Below are 20226 nucleotides of genomic sequence, written 5' to 3' on the forward strand. Positions count from 1 at the left end.
ATTGACTGAGTCATGACTCATTTCTAACTGAATGAATAACAGCATATTTCTGACACCCACCACTCATTTCCGGCAGCAGAATATATATTGCTCTCGTTTGTTTCCATCACACAAAGTGTTCGATTTATTTGGGAGCGGCCCTCTCACACACGCACGCACGCACGCACACACTCACGCACGCACATGCACATGCACAGACGCATGCTCGTGCACACAGTCACACACGCATGCAGGCACACATGCACACACACTGTGACGACAGGTAGCCAGGCCAGGCAAAAGAACTGCTGATCTACAAGCTCACAAGCCGCTAGATCGGCTGCTCAAACCATAGTATAGAATGGCTCAAACGGCAACACATTCACCACGGGGAGGAGGGGGGGAACACAAAACACACGCCCACACAGTGTTGCCAGGTTGCGTGAGAGAAATAAGCAACCAGGTCTAGGAAAACAAGCCCACAAGGCCACATGAGCACTTTAAACCTACCTGTAGACTGACAGTGTATTGCCTACATGATCGGCTATTTGAAAATAGCAGATCTACAAGCTCACAACACTTTGTGATGCGACACGTTGTGTGAGTTTGTAGATCTGCTATTTTCAAACAATCTTGAAATAAAATGTGGAATATGGCACAAATTAATTTGGGGGTCAATGACATGAAAATATTTGCGAACCACTGGTTAAAATAATAATTAAACACTTTTGGAAGCAAGCCCAAATAAGCAACTACACTTTAGAAACAAGCCCCCCCCCCCCAAAAAAAAACCCTGCAACCCGCAACTACCAATATATTTACAAGAAAATTAATTGAATACGCAGGACTCCAGATTTGTGTCCTGTGTATTCAATTCATCCCCAATGGAAACCATAGTGCTTTCTTGGGTTCAATCCCTTTAGCATTGTATTTCTATGAAACTGTACTTTTCTGTGCTTTTTTTTTTAAGTTTTAATTAAGCATTCAATCAATCAATCAATCAACCAATCAACTTTACAGAAAAATAAGCCCCAAAGTCGCTTATAATAAGCGGACATGGCAACACTGGGGACTCTATCAATGCGTTGATAGGTTCCTGGAAAATATTGCTTCACAGTCCATTGTGTCCCTCCCCTCCCTCCTCCTTGCAGTGTTGCCATGTCTGCTTATTATAAGCGACTTTGGGCTTATTTTTCTGTGAAGTTGCTTGTAAATATTGGTAGCTGCGATTTTTTGGGGGCTTGTTTCTAAAGTGTCGTTGCTTATTTGGGCTTGTTTCCTACTGTTGTCCAGTTACCAGTGGTTCTAAAACATTTTCAAGTCAAGGACCCCAAGTTAATATGTATTTGTCTGCGCGGACCCCCATCTGAAAAAAGGTTAGTGCCAGGGAGCCCTGTACCATATTTGTGTTTCAAATCTTCCAAACATTCCACATTTTATTTCAAGATTTTTTTTTAGAAAATAGCAGATCTTTGCGACGCGTTGTGAGCTTGTAGATCGACTATTATAGGTTTAAAGTGCTCATAATGGCCTAAGTGCTCTAGTTCAGGAGTCTTCAACAGGGGGTCCTCAGAGTTACTACAGGGGGTCCACCAAATCTTTTTTCTTTTAACATTAACCACTTGAACCCTAGCATCCCTTTTCTGAGGAGAACTTTAGCCAAACATAGCAGATCTACAAGCTCACAACGCCTCGCGCTGCGAGGCGTTGTGAGCTTGTAGATCGGCTATTTTTGGCAAAGAGTTATAGGTGTAGGGGGAAAAAAGAGCAGAAAAGGTTTACCTGAAACACAATTTTATAGAGGGGGTCCCTGCTTCATCTCTTCCTCAGCTAGGGCCGGGGGTCCTTGGCCTGAAAACGTTGAAGACCCCTGCCCTAGTTGCTTCTTTTGGGCTTGTTTTCATAGACCCGGGTGCTTGTTTCTCTCGCAAAACCTGGCAACGCTGCCCTCTACTCCTCCTAGTGGCCGGGCTACAGTGTCAGAGAGACAGACTCAACAAAACTGTCCTCTTCGCCTCTTTAAACTCCACCATTAGTAGCTCTATTTACCCGGACAAGAGGATCTATACAAGAAAAAAGAAAGATGGATGTTTTACATTATAACTGATCGATCAGCTGAATCCCAGTTGTGGATCATAGTATACTGTCGTTGGGGTTGATTATTGACTGTTCAATCCTTTCTGACGGTCTGTGTCCGATCACACTGGATGTTGTGGACCGAGTTCGATCCAGACCAGATCCCATCGACATTCCTACGTTGGTGGCGTTGATCGCAGTAAGTTTAAAAGGACTTTTAGTTTTTTATGAATCGTGCCGATCGTACGATCACACAACATGCAACAGTGGTGTGTGTGTGTTTGTACGAACCTGGTTAATGTTTACTATGAATTGCTTTGTTTTGTCAGCTCTACCAGTTTCGCTTTGACAAAATAACTTTTAACTTAAATGTTTATCAGTGGTGTAAAGTAAGTACATTTACTCAAGTACTGTGCTTAAGTACAATTTTGAGGTATTTTTTACTTTACTGGAGTATTTCCAATTTTTGGTACTTTTACTCCTACTCTCTCAGAAGCAAATATTGTACTTTACTACAATTATTTGCAAACTTTAGTTTCAAAAATTGTAAATAGCCAAAGCTCACAATTCGCATTGATCTATGTAAGCTTGTAGCTGCTATTTTCAAATGTTTTTATATATTCTTTTTACATTTGAAAACTTGTGAAATGGGACCTTCTGCATAATGTGTACTTTCTACATTTGGTACTTTAAGTACATTTTGGTACAATACTTTTGTACTTTTACTCAAGTATTGAGTAACAGTTTTGAATTTTGAATTCCGGACTTTTACTTGTAACAGATTATTTCTACTTTGCAGTATTGATACTTTTACTCAAGTAAGAAATGTGATTACTTTTTTCCAGTGGTGTTAGATCTCACAAGCCCGTCCAGTCCACCCTATAACTTGCTTTGTAGTAACGGTAGAATAGTTGTTTTGGTTGTACCAGCCCAGTACTTTTTGCGCACTTACCTAGTTATAAACATGTACACAGCTCTGCATTCTGATGTGTGTTTGGAAGTAACTAAACTACTACTCAGATTCCATAAACAAACTAAATGTCAAGTTACTGTAGGCCTAATTAGTCTAGAACCACCTTCTGATTAGAGGACATTAGCATATAGTTGCTGCATACACTATTATTGTATTTTTGGGGTAGTTTAAGGCAGTGGTTTTCAACCCTTTGCATGTCAAGGACCCCCAAATGTACACTTATTAGCCCACGGACCCCCCATTTGAAAAGATATGCCAAGATATACCCTCATAAGACGAGAGTTTTACGGCTATAGCAGTGATTTTCAACCACTTTAATATCAAGGACCCCAGTTTGACATGCATTAGGCTACGGACCCCCATTTAATGGCATTTCTATCTCTGGGACCCCAATTTATATTGTAAACATCAATGTTAATGTAACTCTGAGAGTGTACAAATGGAACCAAATATTTGGTTCCATTTGTACACTCTCAGAGTTACAGACCCATAAGGGTCCATTTGGTTCCTAACTATCATTTAACTATCATTTAGCTGGGGACCACCTGGAATCCCTTCAAGGACCACTGGTGGTCCCCGGACCACTGGTTGAGAACCACTGGTTTAAGGCTATGATGTGTGGATTCCACATGGGTTCAACAACCCTACACTGAAGAAATGCTTGACACATTAAGCCTATAGGCTATAGCTATAAATAATGAAACATGCTATTGACTTATTTGTATGCCTTTCACAAACAGGAATATTAGGCATCTATCAACTACAGACAGGCCTTACTGGAAGCTATTGAGCTGCTTATGGGGGAAAGAAGGGCAATAACGTTGTCAACTCTTATGATGATATTGCAATTTATTGGAGCTATCTCCAGTGACCATAAACAATGTGAAGGGTGCTTCTCTCACTTCCCCACATGCTGCTGTATGTTGAGAGTCGCTCATAAAAAAGTCACCAAACCATTAGAAAGCTGTAAGATGTTTTCTGATGGTTGGTTGACCGATTGACATTATTTATTGACGAGACAAATAGATGAGACACAAATAATATGTGCTCACCAGGAGCTATCATATCTCTGTACAATCATCGTCAAAGGAACACAATACAGCCCAAGAGCTTATTTCCATTGTAGTACTTAACATTTATGGTGGTATTTTACGAGGTAAACGTGTGTTGCTATATCAGTGGTTCTCACACTTTTTCATAATTGTCAAGGACCACGGACCCCCATCTCAAAATATTTTGTTCCAGGGACCCCCAGAAGCAAAGATTAAGCACAAAGCGTGGTGTATATCTGATATTTTTGAATAGTCAAAGTGTAAAATAATGCTTTCTCACCGATAGCAGAGCATAACTTGGTTATGTTTGTGTTCACCTGAGTGTGTAGGAAATGGCAACTGCTCTCAGCGGCCGAAACCCAGGTGGACGTGGTGGACCCAACCACAGGAAAGGTCGGATACTAGGCATCATCGATGCTATCCAGGATGCGGTCGGGCCTCCCAAACAAGCTGCTGCAGACCGGCGGACCGTGGAGAAAACCTGGAAACTCATGGATAAAGTTGTAAGTGGAGATAAACTACAGTAGTGACGTTAACACGATAATACACAGTAAAAGTCCTCAGGTGATGTACTGTAACTCCGAAGAGTGAAGAACACTCTTGTGTACACTCGTTTCAGAGTTTCGTTAACACTAGATTTTACTGTTTTTTTCTTCGGTCTTTGCTTTTTTCATGCAGGGGTTGGGTGAAGTTAGATGCTCACAATGTTCACAATAGGCCTACACATGATGTGACCCCTTATTATAGCTTTATATAACCTGAATCAAAACATTTTGCCATGTTAACCCATTCAATCCGGGACGCGTCTCTGTCATTTTAGATTTCTTTGGCCATTCAAAAATAGCAGATATACAAGCTCATAGCGCAATGAGCTTGTAGATCTACTATTTTTTTTTAAACGAGAAAATGTGTGCAAATCTTTGAATATATATTTTGGAAAACGAACATTTGTAACTCAAATCTTTGCTTCTGGGGATCCCTGGAACAAATATATATATATTCAAAGATTTGCACAAATGTTCACGATTTCTCAAAAATAGCAGATCTACAAGCTCATATTATATATCTGCTATTTTTGAATAGCCAAAGAAATCTAAAATAACAGAGATGCGTTCCTGGATTGAATGGGTTAACTTGAATAGTAGCCTTTCTCCGCTGTCAGCAATACTGCAATAGTACTAGTGAATAGCATAGTAAGACTAGCGGACTATTATCTGAACTATTAAAATTTTATCTGCATAATAACTGCTAACATTCTTGGCCCTTTTAATGTAATATATCCTGTAATCTTCATAGGGCCAAATCACTAAACAACATTTCAGCATGCACGATTACACACCAATTCTGGTTACTCTTACGTGTGCCAAATCTAAACAACCCTTCAGCCAGTTGCTGTGATGTAGTGCAGTGGGCCTCAAACATTTTCATGTCTTGTCAACGGCCCCAATTTATTATGTTTATTTGGCCACGGACCCCCATCTGAAAAGATTTTGTGCCAGGGACCCCCATAAGTTCAAGATTTTTGTAACTTTTTCAAAAATAGCAGATTTACAAGCTCACAACGTGTTGCATCGCAACACGTTGTGAGCTTGTAGATCGGCTATTTTTGAATTGCCAAACATAAAATAGGGTTAAAGTAGTTAAACAGATTTTGATGCTATATCAACACATTTTGCTGCCGAACCCCTGGGACCCCCCTGAGCCTCAAGGACCCCTGGGGGTCTGCGGAACCCATTTTTAAGAACCACTGATGTTGTCAACTTTACTAAAGTAAAGTAGAGCTTTCCACGAACTCCCAGTAATTATTGCTATGTTTTTGTCACAGGTCCGCCTCTGCCAAAACCCCAGACTCCAGCTGAAAAACAGCCCACCGTACATCTTGGATATTTTACCCGACGCCTACCAGCACCTACGGCTAATATTGTGCAAATACGAGGAGTGCCAGAGACTCACTCAGCTCAGTGAGAATGAGTACTTTAAAGTCTACATTGATAGCCTCATGAAGAAATCCAAACGGGCCATCAGGCTCTTCAAAGAGGGGAAGGAGAGGATGTACGAGGAGCAGTCACAGGACAGGTAAGAGAAACGTATTTATACACAGAGTGACATTTTGGATATAGGTACATTACGTTTGAGTTTCATTTCCTGAGCAGTAGGACTGAAAGTGCAAGGGCCCATGACCCGAGTGTATACCGGGTACCAAGATGATCCTCTCACGCGGAAAAAAAAAAACAGTTTCAAAAGGCTCATAATAATCATTTCAAGGTTGAGCGTTAGCCAAGGCAAGATGTGCAATCGACTATCAAAATAGGTTTGAAGGCGTTTTACAGTAACATAAAGGGAAAACCCTCGTGGGAAAAAGCCTTGAAGGTAAAATGGACAGATCCCTCACCGTGACTGTGGACACGTTTATTTTGGATGAATGCTGCAGTGTGGACTTGTTTTAGGACTCAATGCCTTTTTAGTATAGAATAATAGACAGGATATGAGTTGTTACCGGGGCTTGCTATTCCCTGGGCTCAATTCATTGCTCACTCAAAAGCATTGCCATGGAGACATGAATGGGGATGACTCAAACTTCATTGTGAAAAGCGGTTTCATTTTTCTTCATACTTTATTTTTTTCTACTTTTTGTAAGAGGTAGGCTAAACTTTATGGCTGCAAACGTGTTTGCAAATATGTCGATATGATGAAGGTTCTTGCACCGAAACATTATATTTGTTAATAATGAAAATTTTAAAAAACTAATAATATGTAGGCTATTGATTACAATTCTACCTTAAACAAAATAGTTCCTGCATCTTGGCAGAGCAAACCCATGGCAATCTCATCTCATTAAATATCTGACATGCTACTGCAGATTAGCATTGGGAGAGTACTGCTATATTTAAGTGATAATGCTGACAGGAGAGGGAATGAAACCAGTGATATTGGTCGTAGATCATAGATCAGCACACCTATGCCATTATTACAGTACTACTACTTCTACTCTCTCTGTAAATCCAGTAATCGCTGTGTCCCCCTGAACTCTCCCAAGTTGATGGGATTACTGACGTCTGTCTTATTAGACTGGCCTCCAAGTACCCTGATGATAACGGCCACTGCACTAAGTCCTCTAGTGCAGTTCAGTAGTTTCTCAAAATCTTTCATTTCAAGGACCTCTCAATTTGATGTTTACCTACATCTCTACTGTAAAATCCTCAATGTTGCATAAACTCTGAGACACACTCACAGAGTTACAGACCTGTAATGGTCCATTTGGTTCCTATCTATAGATTATTTAGCTAGGGTTCCCCTGGACCCCATGTTTAGAACCACTGACTGCACTAGTGATTAGAAAGCAAAATCCCTAGTATACTACGGCTTTACTAACAGCTATGGCAGCTGTTGCTAGGTTACAAGTCAGGTAAATCAGGTGGATGTGTTCGTAGTGCAATTATATGGAGGACTTTGTCACTCATTACAATGCCGTTCGGCCAATCACAATGCGAGTTTGGAACTTACTGTAGTGTAATGAGTATCGTTGAAGAGCTTCAAAGTCTTAGCTTAAACCTTGCTGTTAAAATTATTTTCCAACATTCCGTGCAAGCTGAGGCAATTTTATAATTAGGGATGTCCGATATTTTCGGCCTCCCGATATTATCGGCCGATATTAGCATACAAATGTAATATCGGAAAATATCGGTATTGGTAAAAAAAAAAGTGGTATGAAATGTGAGCTTACCATAATCACAGTAATCCTTAATCATATTCCATCATATTCAAGGGCTTTTGCAGAGAAATGAGACAGACTCCAGTCACTTTCAAATTAGAGCACTGCAGAGGGCAGGTGTGTGTGTCTGTAGTGTTATAGGCATCAAAGCAATTATGCTTCTGCACTGTCAAATAGGCCAACATCTAATCTAAGATTAGTGGGACTCATTCAGATGACCACCAGTGAGTCCCGGGACTCACTTTATTGAAAACCTAACAACATCAATGTATTATATTAGATTGATTAGATATTATATTGATATTATAGCTATCTTATTTTATAAGATATGTGATGTTGTTACCTGACAATTAGTTGACCTTTGGTGAAAAAGCCAGCATATATCGGTTGATATCAGAAATTAGGAGTTGGACAATATCGGTATATCGGTTATTGGTTAAAAAGTCAATATCGAACATCCCTACTGATAATGATGATGCTGATGTTGATAAAGAGCGAGAGATGACTGTGGGGTGACAGAAAGGACACCCTCCATCTCCTCCTATCACACAGCTACTTGGTGACATTGCCCCCCTTACAGTCTTACGCTGCAAGCTGTGACACATTGGACAGAGGTTTTGGTTTGTGGCCTGTCATGCAAACTTAAATCATCGCACACTGTGATCCTTATGCCGTGTTTGGAGGGCACACAGCACAGCCACGGGCTCCCATCGCGAATGGAGGGCAGAGTGAAGGTGAGAGGGAATGTGGCATTTTAACCCATTTGATCCGGGAACGCATCTGTGACGTTTTAAGACTTCTTTGGCTATTCAAAAATAGCAGATATACAAGTTCATAGCACGGAGTGCTGCGCTATGAGCTTGTAGATCTGTATTTTTTTTTAATCGTGAAAATGTGTGCAAATCTTTGAATATATATATCTTTAAAGCAATCATTTTTTACTCAAATTGAACCACTGATGTAGAAACATATTCTTATAAAAAAAAATATTAGGATTTAGAAGACGTTTGTAGAATCCCCAGAAGCAAAGATTTGAGTTAAAAAAAACATATTCAAAGATATGCAATCATTTTCACGATTTTTCAAAAAGAGCAGATCTACAAGCTCATAGCGCAGCACTCGGTGCCGCGCTATGAGCTTGTAGATCTGCTATTTTTGAATAGCCAAAGAATTAAAAAACATGACTCGGATATGTTCCCGGTCTTAATGGGTTAAGTGGGGCAACGAGACGATGGGCACAGTTGTTATGGGAAATGTCACGAGCTGATACAGTAGGTGCCACCGGCCTTTCTGCTGCTGTGCTCATCATCGTATAGGGATTACTCAAATGTGCATGTATGTTCAGCTGTCATCTCACAATGAAGATAATGAAGTTACATTTTACCTAAGAAATCACAAAATGATTAGACGTTTATGAACGGTTTAATGAGACTAGCCAGGAGACAACATTGAATGTTGCAGTCTACTTTGAATTATCACAACACAAATTGCCTTTGGGCCTGCATGATTTCCTCTTTAACAATGAGCTAAATGCATTATGATCACTTAGTATTGACCGGAATAATGGATGTAGAGAGATACAGACAACTTAGGAACCATAAAGTAATAAGGCAATAAATGAGAGATGGAAAACTACTTTTCAGAAACAACATACTGACCAAAATCTATCCAGCCACCATCTCTTGTTTATGATCAGATTTTGGAACACAGAAATAATCTTTTACTGGTCATTGGCATGAAATAATGCTTTTTTTGTTACACATTTTATCTTTATGTAACGTGAGACATATGCCAAAGCTATAGATACAATTGAGTGAGAAAGGCTTCAGTGACTTTTTTTTCAGGACTTTTCTCCATTGCCATCTGCACAGCGGAGGCAGGGAGGGGAAAATCCCCATGCACTTTACATCCTGTTCATATATTTCCTCTCTGGCTTCACTCTGACTTTGTCACCTACCAGGGTCTCTATCTGCCTCTGTAGACCTCTCTCCGTTTTTGTCTTTGTCTCTGTCTCTCTGTCTGTCTCTGATCTGTTTGTCTCTGTCTCTCTCTGTCTGTCTCTCTCTATCTCTTGTTTTCATTAAGCTTTTGTCCTCCCTTGTTCTCTTTCCCTCATCAACTGCCCCTCCTCTATGGACTCCCAAAAGACTGTGCTTGTGTTGGCGCAGTATGTCTTTGGCATAAACACGAACAGCATGCAACAACATACAAACAGCGCACATAATTACCATACTTGAAAGGCGAAAGAAACAGAATGAAGGCAATGCATTTCAGAGCTCAGTGTTGTTGACACAAGACTGTGCCAAATGTATGCTATATAGATTTATCAGATTACCAGTACTTTCAGTTTTTTTGTGATTCCAAGTCACATCTCAGGCGGTATCTGCTTCTGTCTTATCTTCACTTTCTTTTGCCAAGAAATATCTTGGAAGAAGGAAGAGAGGGAGAAAAGGGAAATAGGATGAGAGGGTGTTGATGATGAGTGTTGTAGCATCCATTCATTTTATACCTTTCCATAACTTAATAATTGGCCATTAATAAAGATGTTATTAGCACAACATCAATATTGTAATTAGTTATTATTAAATTGAATTAACCGACATTGAATAACATCAACCCACACTGTAGCATCCTGTTATACATTAATTTTCTTGCTATTAAGAGTAAAAAGTCCTTTTCTCTCACATTGCTAAACAGTGATCACATTCTGTAGTTGTCTGTTATTGCGAGTCAATATTTATAGTTCCATGATTTAAATACCCTGCTGTATCTTTGTCCATGTGGCTACTGGATGATCATGTGGAGATATATTGCCATGACAAATTTGCCTGCGTGCAAGCCCTATGTATAATTGTATAATCCAACCAAATCTAATGACAGTAAATAAGGACAGGCTATAAATGGTTTGCAGCATTAATAGTGTGAAGCTGGTGTCTAAAAGTACGGAATATTTCCTCGCTCTACTCAGGCCAAGACAAACACACTTTTGACGTCAGAAGTAGGATTCAACTTAAATGGAAGCATGCATCACACGGACACGTCTAGACATGCACACTTCTGCTCACATACTTTTAGACTTTTAGTTTCTGCACACACTGCCCAGTTCCCTTCACGCGTTACACTGCTGTCTGAGTTACGTTTTCCATTTCTAATATCCTCTCTCGAGGACTGAATTCCCATTTCTCAACAAAATCCCCTCAGCTCTTTTATTCCTCCGTAATGTCTGAGGATTTGGTGCTCTCATTTCATTATTAACCACTTGAACCCTAGAGTCCCCGTTCTGGGCATTTCGTAATCGATGAAAGTTCGTCTAAAAATACACAAACATTTTGTGAAAATTGCTGACCTATTTTCAGCAAAGATAATTTGGTGTAGAGGGGAGATATGAGGGGGCCAAGTATAGACCCCTGGACGACCCCAGTCAATGATGAACAGTATATAGCACTAATGTTGTTAAATGAAAGACCCATGGGAGTTAATTATAGATATCCCACCCTTTCACACTTTGTGCCCATGGGCATGGGGGTCTTGGAGTCTAATGCAGAGGGATGGCAATATAAAATCCACGGGGCAAGGACTGTAAAACTCTGGAATTAAGGTGGCTGTCACTTTGTTTGAATCGCACCCAAGTAGACACTTCGGGGATCAAGAGAGCTTGGTCTCTAAGTCAAGATCAATACTCGTCAATGTTTGTTTTCGAGGGAAGCCCTGGTCCTCGAGGAGGAGCAGAAAGGCTCTCCCTGCCTCCTTGTTAGAGATTTTGCCACCATAACATGGTGCACATATCCTTTGACAAAGAGAAAGACATTCTGAATATTTGGGTTTGTTTCTTTGAAGAGCCAGCTATAGCCTCATTTATACTTGGTCGCATTCTGGTGTTGCGTGCAGTAAATAGCAGATTTACAAGCTCGCCACGCGTCACATTTGTGACGCATGGTGAGCTTGTAGATCTGTAGATCTGTTATACATCTAGGCCTGTCACAATTATTACATAATCGTCTAATCGCAATTATTTGAGATAATCGCAATTATTTTTGCATAATCGTCGTAATCGTTTCCATGATGAACATTTTTCATACATTTTCAAATATTAAAAAAAGCAGAAATAGCAGATCTTCAAGCTTACAACGCGTCACTTTGTGATGCGTTGTAAGCTTGTAGATCAGCTATTTCTGCTACTTTGAAAATTATTAAATGCGTTAGTAATTTCTTTGTATATATTTGTCATATCTGCCCTGTGCAATCTATTTTATCACAAAGCCTAAAAGGCTGTGTTCAATTCCAAAAAAACGCAATTATTTGAGTGACGATGAATCAACTTAAATTTGTAATCGTGACAGCCCTATACACATCTGGTATGTTGGCTGCTATAGGGACATGGCTATGTCCCCATGCGTGGCCTGCTGTGTCTTTGTGGCACTTTGTCTCGCACACGTCTGTCTTACACGCCTGATTAACCGACGGCGGGTGGTCACCCCCGGAACCCTAACCCCAGGCTGCACCCCATATCTGGGCCAGCTGATGTCTTCTATCTTCGCCACTCATCGCACTCCCCCCACCCCTTTTATTATATTCCTCCCACTATTGTCCCAGACTAGCTAACATCTGACCAGCTGATCCCCCCCCAAACCCCCACGCTGTGTTTTCTGTCTACATGCTGCACCACAAATGGACGTGATAGGAATAAGAACCACTTTCACCCTGGTGTCCCTATTTTGGGGATGTCATTATAGGTTGGACATTTTCAAATGTCAATCTTTACAGTCAATTTTAACCCATTAAGACCGGGAACGGGGCATCTGTGTAATTTTTTATTTTTTTTGGCTATTCAAAAATAGCAGATATACAAGCTCATAGCGCGGCACCGAGTGCCGCGCTATGAGCTTGTAGATCTGCTATTTTTGAAAAATCGTGAAAGTTTTATATTTTTAAAGTGAATATTTGTAACTCAAATCTTTGCTTCCGGGGGTCCCTGGAACAAAATATTTTGAGATGCGGCTCCGCGGCCAAATATATATCATTGTGGGGGTCCTTGACATGAAAAAGTTTGAGAACCACTGATATTATAGCGACATACAGTACATTTCAAAAAACTGTTTGGATTTAGAGGACATTTTGCAGAATTGGCCTCAGTTCTTAATGGGTTAACAATTTAAAAAATAGCATACAGCATAATATTGGGTCGTGCAGGTCAGATCATAAGATAATGTGTTCTTGTTTGAAATGGTACAGGGTCTTTTTATCCCTCTGGGATGATATTTGCCGGTAAAGAATCAGGGCACAAACACGTTCTATTTAATCATTCTTACTATTGATGATGATGAATGGGGAACGCTTTACCCTCTGAACCTCCTCCAAATTTTATTTTAATTAGGCAGATTAGTTTCTCCAATGCTCTCCCTAGGAGGCATTTTGATTAAGAGCTTTCATTTTACAAATAAACCTTTGGCACCTGAGCACCGTGGCAATGATTAGACTCTGTGCCCTAGCAAAGGGGGATCAGCACAAGGCCCGTCACCTTTCTTGAAAATGGTATTTATTTATATATTTTCTTTTTGCTGAGCCTCAGAAAAGCTCCATTCAATCCCCCCTCTCGAGATCAAACACAGCATGGACAATTCATCATACATGCCGGCATTAACCCATTAAGACCGGGAACGCATCTGTGTCATTTTTAGATTTCTTTGGCTATTCAAAAATAGCAGATATACAAGCTCATAGCGCGGCACCGAGTGCCGCGCTACGAGCTTGTAGATCTTTGAATATATATATTTTTAAAGCGAACATTTGTAATTCAAATCTTTGCTTCTAGGGGGGTCCTTGGAACAAAATATTTTTAGATGGGGGTCCGTGGCCAAATACATATCATTTTGGGGGTCCTTGACACGAAAAAGTTTGAGCACCACTGATATAGAAACATAGGTTTTTTTCAAAAAACTGATTTAGAAGACATATGTAGATTCGGCCTCAGGTCTTAATGGGTTAAAGGGACAAAGCAGTTCGTTCACATAATGCTTTATTTATCCGGGGTTATGCTTCATGGGATGAAATCTTTTCTCTCCGGAGGGAGACCTGCAGCTGCAGCACAAAATGACATTGACAAACACTGGAGCTGTGGCGTTCATAACTCTCCGAGGTGAAATGGATCAATTCACTACAGTATATGAGATGTCATTTGCCTAGACCGAGCTGTATAACATACAGTTTTTCCTCTGTAAAGGAGCTGCCCCGAATGTCTTCACTGAATCTGATGCTGATGGCTGTAATGTTAAAATGCTTATTATGCGATTGTTTAGTTAAAACCGTGGTGGCGATTGTTTTTGGCAAGCATCTGACTTTCTTTTTATATGTCAAGGAAAATGCCTTCTTAAATTGAATCAGGGAACAATCAATACATACATTTATTGGTCGGGGTGTAAATCAGCATTGACTGCTATTGCATGACTCATGCCTGTGGTTTGAAGTCAAGCGCTTGCTGTTAATGCACATGCTGATAGCTAAAACAAATTGTACTACTGCTCTGTCTCAAACAGTGGCTCCAGCCATATAGGCTACAATTTGTTTATGTGAAATGTTCATATTGTAAAATCGACCGGATAGATGGTGTTTTATTGCAAGGATTAAAAAAAAACATGTCTTAACACAACATTTGGCATTTGGTAGACTCTTTAACACAACATTTGGCATTTGGTGGACTCTTTAACACAACATTTGGCATTTGGTGTGCTCTTTAAACCAAAGCAGCTTGCACTACCATGAGGTCATATGTTTTTAGCACGGGCGGCCTCAGTGGGATGTGGAACTCTCTTCTCGTGCCGTTCCAAGATGTAGCGACAGAGCATGTCTGAAGTGATTTGCACAGCAGGACATTTTATAGCCAGCCTTGACAACTGTGCCTTTAGCAGCTTCCTAAAGTGATTGTCTGTAAATCAGATGGATTAAAAGTGCACCAGAGCCTTTTTTTGCCGCGAAGCATAGAGATGCCGGGGAAAGAAATCAGTCAATCCATTAAGTTGCTAAATGTGATTATGAAACATCCTTTGGACATTGCGTTTCAGAAATATGTATGAGGAACATGTGTGATAATTGTGACGGGGTGCTATTTGCGCTGACGTTGATGCTGAACTGCAACAGCAATATTTTTTCTTTTATTAGGAGAAGCTATTCATGCACAAAATCAGCTCTCTCTGGTAGTCTCCTTCAGTGGTATGTATCTAATGCTGTGGTTCTCAACCTTTTCTGGATCAGGGTCCAGGGCCCTCTTGAAAAGTAAGTATTCTCGGCCGTGTTCAGTGGTCAGAGCCTGCATGCATTTTCATAGCATGTTCATCACAAAGAAAACTAATTTTCAAGGGTATAAAGATAAAACAAACACCATAAGATTGTTTTCAACATTATTTGGGGGCCCACTTGCAATATCCCCACGGCCAACCAGTAGGGCCCAGGCCCACAGGTTAAGAACCGCTGATCTAATGGAAGGTATAGGGCTGGCACGTCCCACGAAATGATCTATTGATCTTGAATTGGTTGTGATATTTGTGATTTTTTCCCGGTCGGGTCATTTGCTCTGGGATTGATTCATAGTATACAGTACGTGCATGCACACGCTCATACCCCTCAATGAGCACGCTGGGAAAGACCTAGCTGTTTGAGGGTCTAAACGGAAGTACCGGAATTTGGTGGAAGTACCGAGACGCTTTACAAATCTGTTTACATTCTCTGTCAATGAAACAAGTGTTGTGATTGGTCGAAAAAATATCGTTTCCGGGGGAAATACGTACCACGGAAGTCCCGCCCCTATAGACACTCTGCATTAGGTCGTGACCAGGCTTTTCTCTTCACAGATGAGTAAGGCTGGGAACGAGGCTACTCAATGAGTAGGTCTCAGAAATATGACCTAGAGTAGACTCTAGATTCTAGAGACATCAGTGGTATCGAAAGTGTTTACCCTTTGATGGGCCTCCACTCACCAATGCAGACTGTAGGCGGATGGAGTTGAGACTGGTGTGGGTGGAGTGACTGTGGATGACTAAGGTAATGCCACAGGAAATGATGAATAGGCACTCAGTCAAGGGTCATCTTCATACCCTGCCAGTTTGAACGTGATATATATATTTTTAAACATTTGCTATCATTGTCATTATAGGCAAAGATTTTCAAAAATAATCAATCATTTTCCAAAATCGCAGATGTACAACGCAAGCTCAGCTCACAACGCATCGCGGCGTGTTGTGAGCTTGTAGATCTTCTATTCTCGCTAGATTTGCGCTACACCACCGTGCAAAGACGTATAAAATATGGCTTGCTTCAATGCATTTTATTGAAAGAATATTCTGATATGATAAAAGTATATAGTATAATATACGTCCTCGGTACAATATCGTCCTCTGTCGGGTGGAAACCTCATATGTCCAAAACTGTTACTTTTCAGGATTCTAATAAAAATAAAAATAAATAGCAGATCGACAAGATAAGAGGTTTCTGCTCGACAGTGACCATGTTCAGTACATAACTAACGGTATATTACAGGATGCATTCTTTGAGGAATGTGTGTGTACTGTGTATATACAGAGCTACCAGCCATGTACGGCATGTCCAGCCATTCTGGTGGGGTGCTGTGCTGATGTCAGTGCAGAGCATGTGTTGTCCCTGGCTGAGATGAGTAAAGCTTCCAGAAAGCAGAGCCATCTGTGGAGGAAGCAGAGCACCATAGGAGGAAGTGAAACGAGCTTCAGTCAGGAACCGAGAGGTTAAGATCACGGGGGGAGGTGTGTGTGCATGTGTGTGTGTGTGTGTGTGTGTGTGTGTGTGTGTGTGTGTGTGTGTGTGTGTGTGTGCATGTGCGTGTGAGCTCCCGTGTCTGTGTACTGTATGTCTGTTTGTTTGTGTGTGTCTGTCTGGGTCCTCACAAGAGAAATTGTTGTTTTTATGGTCTTCCTTTAAAGAATCATCACAGGTGTGATGATTCTTTTTTTTATGCAATTGTGTATTGTAGCACAAAATATAAATACAAATACACAAATATAAAGTACATTATAAATAAAAGCCATTGTTATTACTAAAGAGTTAGAATTACGATCATGAAAAGACTCAAGTTGGATTAGGATCAGACATTATTTAGAGTGTTAAGTTAAGGGGTTGGGGTTAGAGTTATTATACCTGATTTATACTTAAGTTGTGCACTGCTGTCGCGCACCGAAAATAGGGATAGGGTTAGCAATGGCAAAAAACAAATGGTAAAAACGGCATTCATAAATGGCCATGCTAAAATGTCACAAGTATAGTAATACACACTGTGTGTGTGTGTGTGTGTGTGTGTGTGTGTGTGTGTGTGTGTGTGTGTGTGTGTGTGTGTGTGTGTGTGTGTGTGTGTGTGTGTGTGTGTGTGTGTGTGTGTGTGTGTGTGTGTGTGTGTGTGGTGGAGCTTGTCGCCAGGTTTGCTCACTGCACTCTGAGTAAGGTTTTCTCCCTCTCCTACTGACACACAGGCTGTGGAATGGAGGAGGGTTCCCACCACCGTGCAGCCAGTGGGTGCAAATATTTTCCCAAACTCGCCCACTCCAGTGATGATCTGTTATGACTAAGCAAAGTGTCATGGCGTCAGCTCGGACCTTGAATATGATGTGATGTTTTCTAAAGAAAACAAGGGGGCTTTTTCTGCCATTATTGACAGTTGGTGAGAGAGAGAGAGAAACTGGGGGAGAGAAACGGAGTGACATGCAGCAAACGGTCCGCCCCGGCCTGGGAGTCGAATCGTGGATTCGCTCCTTTGTCAGGCATTAGAGCCTACTGTATGTGGTACGGGCCGTAACCATGCGGCTAGCGGTCTGCCCCATATGATGTGATGCTTGCAAAGCCTTCTAATCAGTTAAGCTTGGAGAGTATTTTCGGACATATTTTCATAGACTTGCTTCATGGGCAGTAGGTGGAGTCAAATTAGTCAAATTAGCTAGACAACAATAACTCTGCCTTGAGTCAAAGCAAATAGGATACGCCTTAGTTAGTTTGCATAGAACTTGACATACATAATTGTCTCCGCCAGGCCGAAGGCTATGTTTTCCACCCCGTCCGTCCGTCCATCCTTCCGTCTGCGAGTAGCTAATCTCCGGCACCGTTGATGCGTGCACAGCGAGGAGGAAGAAATGCCACTTGATTTTTCAAATCAGCCTCATGGTGGCCTTATAATAGGTCGATTCGTGTTTTTACCTATAACTGCACCGATCTGTGTAAAACGTTATTACTTTATTTATACTGTATGCACACTCCTTAGAGGAAAAACCTTTGCCCTGCATTTTTCACATCTGCCTTTTATAGCGCCACCAGGAGGCCTATTTTTGCCTTGAGGGGTTTCCAGGGGGTCCCAAGCTAAATTAGTCATTTCACTTAAACCCCAGCATCCATATTCCGGGGAAAACATTGGCAGAAAATAGCAGATCTACAAGCTCATAATGTGACGTAACATGACACATTGTGAGCTATAATTGCCTATTTTCAGCGAAGATAGTGCATAGTGAAAACAGAAAAGTCAATAGTATAGAGCTTTGAGGGACTCCGGTCAACCAAGTATAGGGTTTTAAGTGGTTAATATAGCATCAAAATCAGTTCAACCACTGTAACCCTTTCGTACTTAGGCTACGCATTGTGAGCTTGTAGATCTGCTTTTTTTGAAAAATCTTGAAAATATTTGAGCAATTTGGAATAATCGAACAAAAAAATCTTCTCTTATGGGCTCTCTAAAATACCTTTTCTTATGGGGATCTGGTCCGCGGCCAAATACATTTAGGGGTCCTTAACATGAAAATGTTTGAAAACCACTGCTCAACGTGCTCTCCTGCCCATGGACTGGGAATGCCAGTCTCCTCTGAACGTCTCTATTTCCCAGCATCAGGACATATATGTGATTTCCTCCTCCTCACCATCCATTACCCGCTCAGTGCTTCACAGATAGGATGGATGGGTTAACCACTTAAGCCCTGTGTACTTTGTCGTATGACAAATAGCAGAAAATAGCCAGTCTACAAGCTCACAACACGGTGTACGTTGTTGTGAGCTTGTAGATCTGCTATTCATGACAGTTTGTGAATGCCCACAAATATAGACATCAGGTGAATATCCAATCTTCATCGTCTGAACTGACCACACTCTTTTTTTAACCTTCATTATGCCACTCTGTTGCTTCTCATTTATTATTACTGTACATTTTTTTGTAAATGTATAAAATGAATAGCTTTTAAAAGCTTTTTTTTCACTCTTTCCCCTTCTCTCTCTCTCTCTCTCTCTCTCTCTCTCTCTCTCTCTCTCTCTCTCTCTCTCTCTCTCTCTCTCTCTCTCTCTCTCTCGCTCTCTCTCTCTCTCTCTCTCTCTCTCTCTCTATCTCTCTCTCTCTCTCTACCTCCCTCTCTCTGTCTTTCTTAATGGACTATGTACCCTCAGTCTATTTCTCTGCAAATGATCTGCAATCGACTGAATAATTAATGCTAATAACGCTCGATAGAAGCAATTAAAATACGTGACTGGTTGATTGACTGGGTCCTGCTGGTTTTTGTTCCTCCCCAATCCTTCTGAATCCACTCCCCTGTCTTCTCCTCCCAACATCCCCTTATTCTCTCGTATTCTACTCTCGTAATCACTTTCTAGCTGTTTGTTTCCCCATCCATCTATCCATCCATCCACCCACCCACCCATTCATCCATCCATCCATCCATCCATCCGTAGGGCTGTCACGATTATGACATGATTGACGATTAATTGTCATGCAAATAATTGCGATTAAAGATTGAATTGTGTTTTTTGAATGAGTTTTTGAAAGAGTCGTCCGAGCTGAACACATATACCTGTAAATATGATTTACATTTCTGATTGGCTTTTAGGCTTTGTAAACAAACATTTCACTGGGCAGATATGACAAATAACTTAAATATCGTCACTGGAAACCTCATATGTCCAAAACTGTTACTTTTAAGAGCAGATCTACAAGCTTGTTTCGAGCTTGTGGATCTGCCACTTTTGATGATTTTGTGTGACACTGTAGTATGATCAAGTAGGGCGTTAATTTACGAATAAAAACACAAAGAGGTTTCTGCCCGACAGCAACGATATTATACAAAGAACCGACCATCCCAGGCCTGGGTTGCACGTGGCTGATGAGGCAGCTTGCAGGGGCTGTGATGGACATCTCATCTATGCGACAGTCCCTGATGTAATCCATTACAATCCCCAAGGCCACTCTGCCTGCACCCTATCTACACTTATCAGCTGGAGAAACACACACACACACACACACACACACACACACACACACACACACACACACACACACACACACACACACACACACACACACACACACACACACACACACACACACACACACACACACACACACACACACACACACACACTCAAAAACAAATGCCTAGCCCTAGCCTCTCTAG

The 20226-nt window shown here is 41.0% G+C and overlaps 1 protein-coding gene across 2 annotated transcripts in view; it reads left to right on the forward strand.

Annotated features, from left to right (window-relative positions):
- The first annotated feature begins 1971 nt into the window (after nucleotides 1-1971).
- cblb (Cbl proto-oncogene B, E3 ubiquitin protein ligase) overlaps nucleotides 1972-20226 on the forward strand; it is a 70041-nt gene continuing 51786 nt past the window's right edge. Inside the window, exons 1-3 of one of the 2 annotated variants that reach the window (XM_084073725.1) lie at nucleotides 1972-2254; nucleotides 4403-4583; nucleotides 5906-6156. In XM_084073725.1, the coding sequence (XP_083929851.1) occupies nucleotides 4413-4583; nucleotides 5906-6156 (422 nt within the window). In that variant the 5' untranslated portion in view covers nucleotides 1972-2254; nucleotides 4403-4412. The remainder of the gene's footprint in view (nucleotides 2255-4402; nucleotides 4584-5905; nucleotides 6157-20226) is intronic. The other variant, XM_084073724.1, reaches the window with a different exon arrangement.

Source organism: Gymnoscopelus microlampas (genome assembly GCF_963454915.1).
Source record: "Gymnoscopelus microlampas genome assembly, chromosome: 12".
NCBI classification, from domain to species: Eukaryota; Metazoa; Chordata; class Actinopteri; order Myctophiformes; family Myctophidae; genus Gymnoscopelus; species Gymnoscopelus microlampas.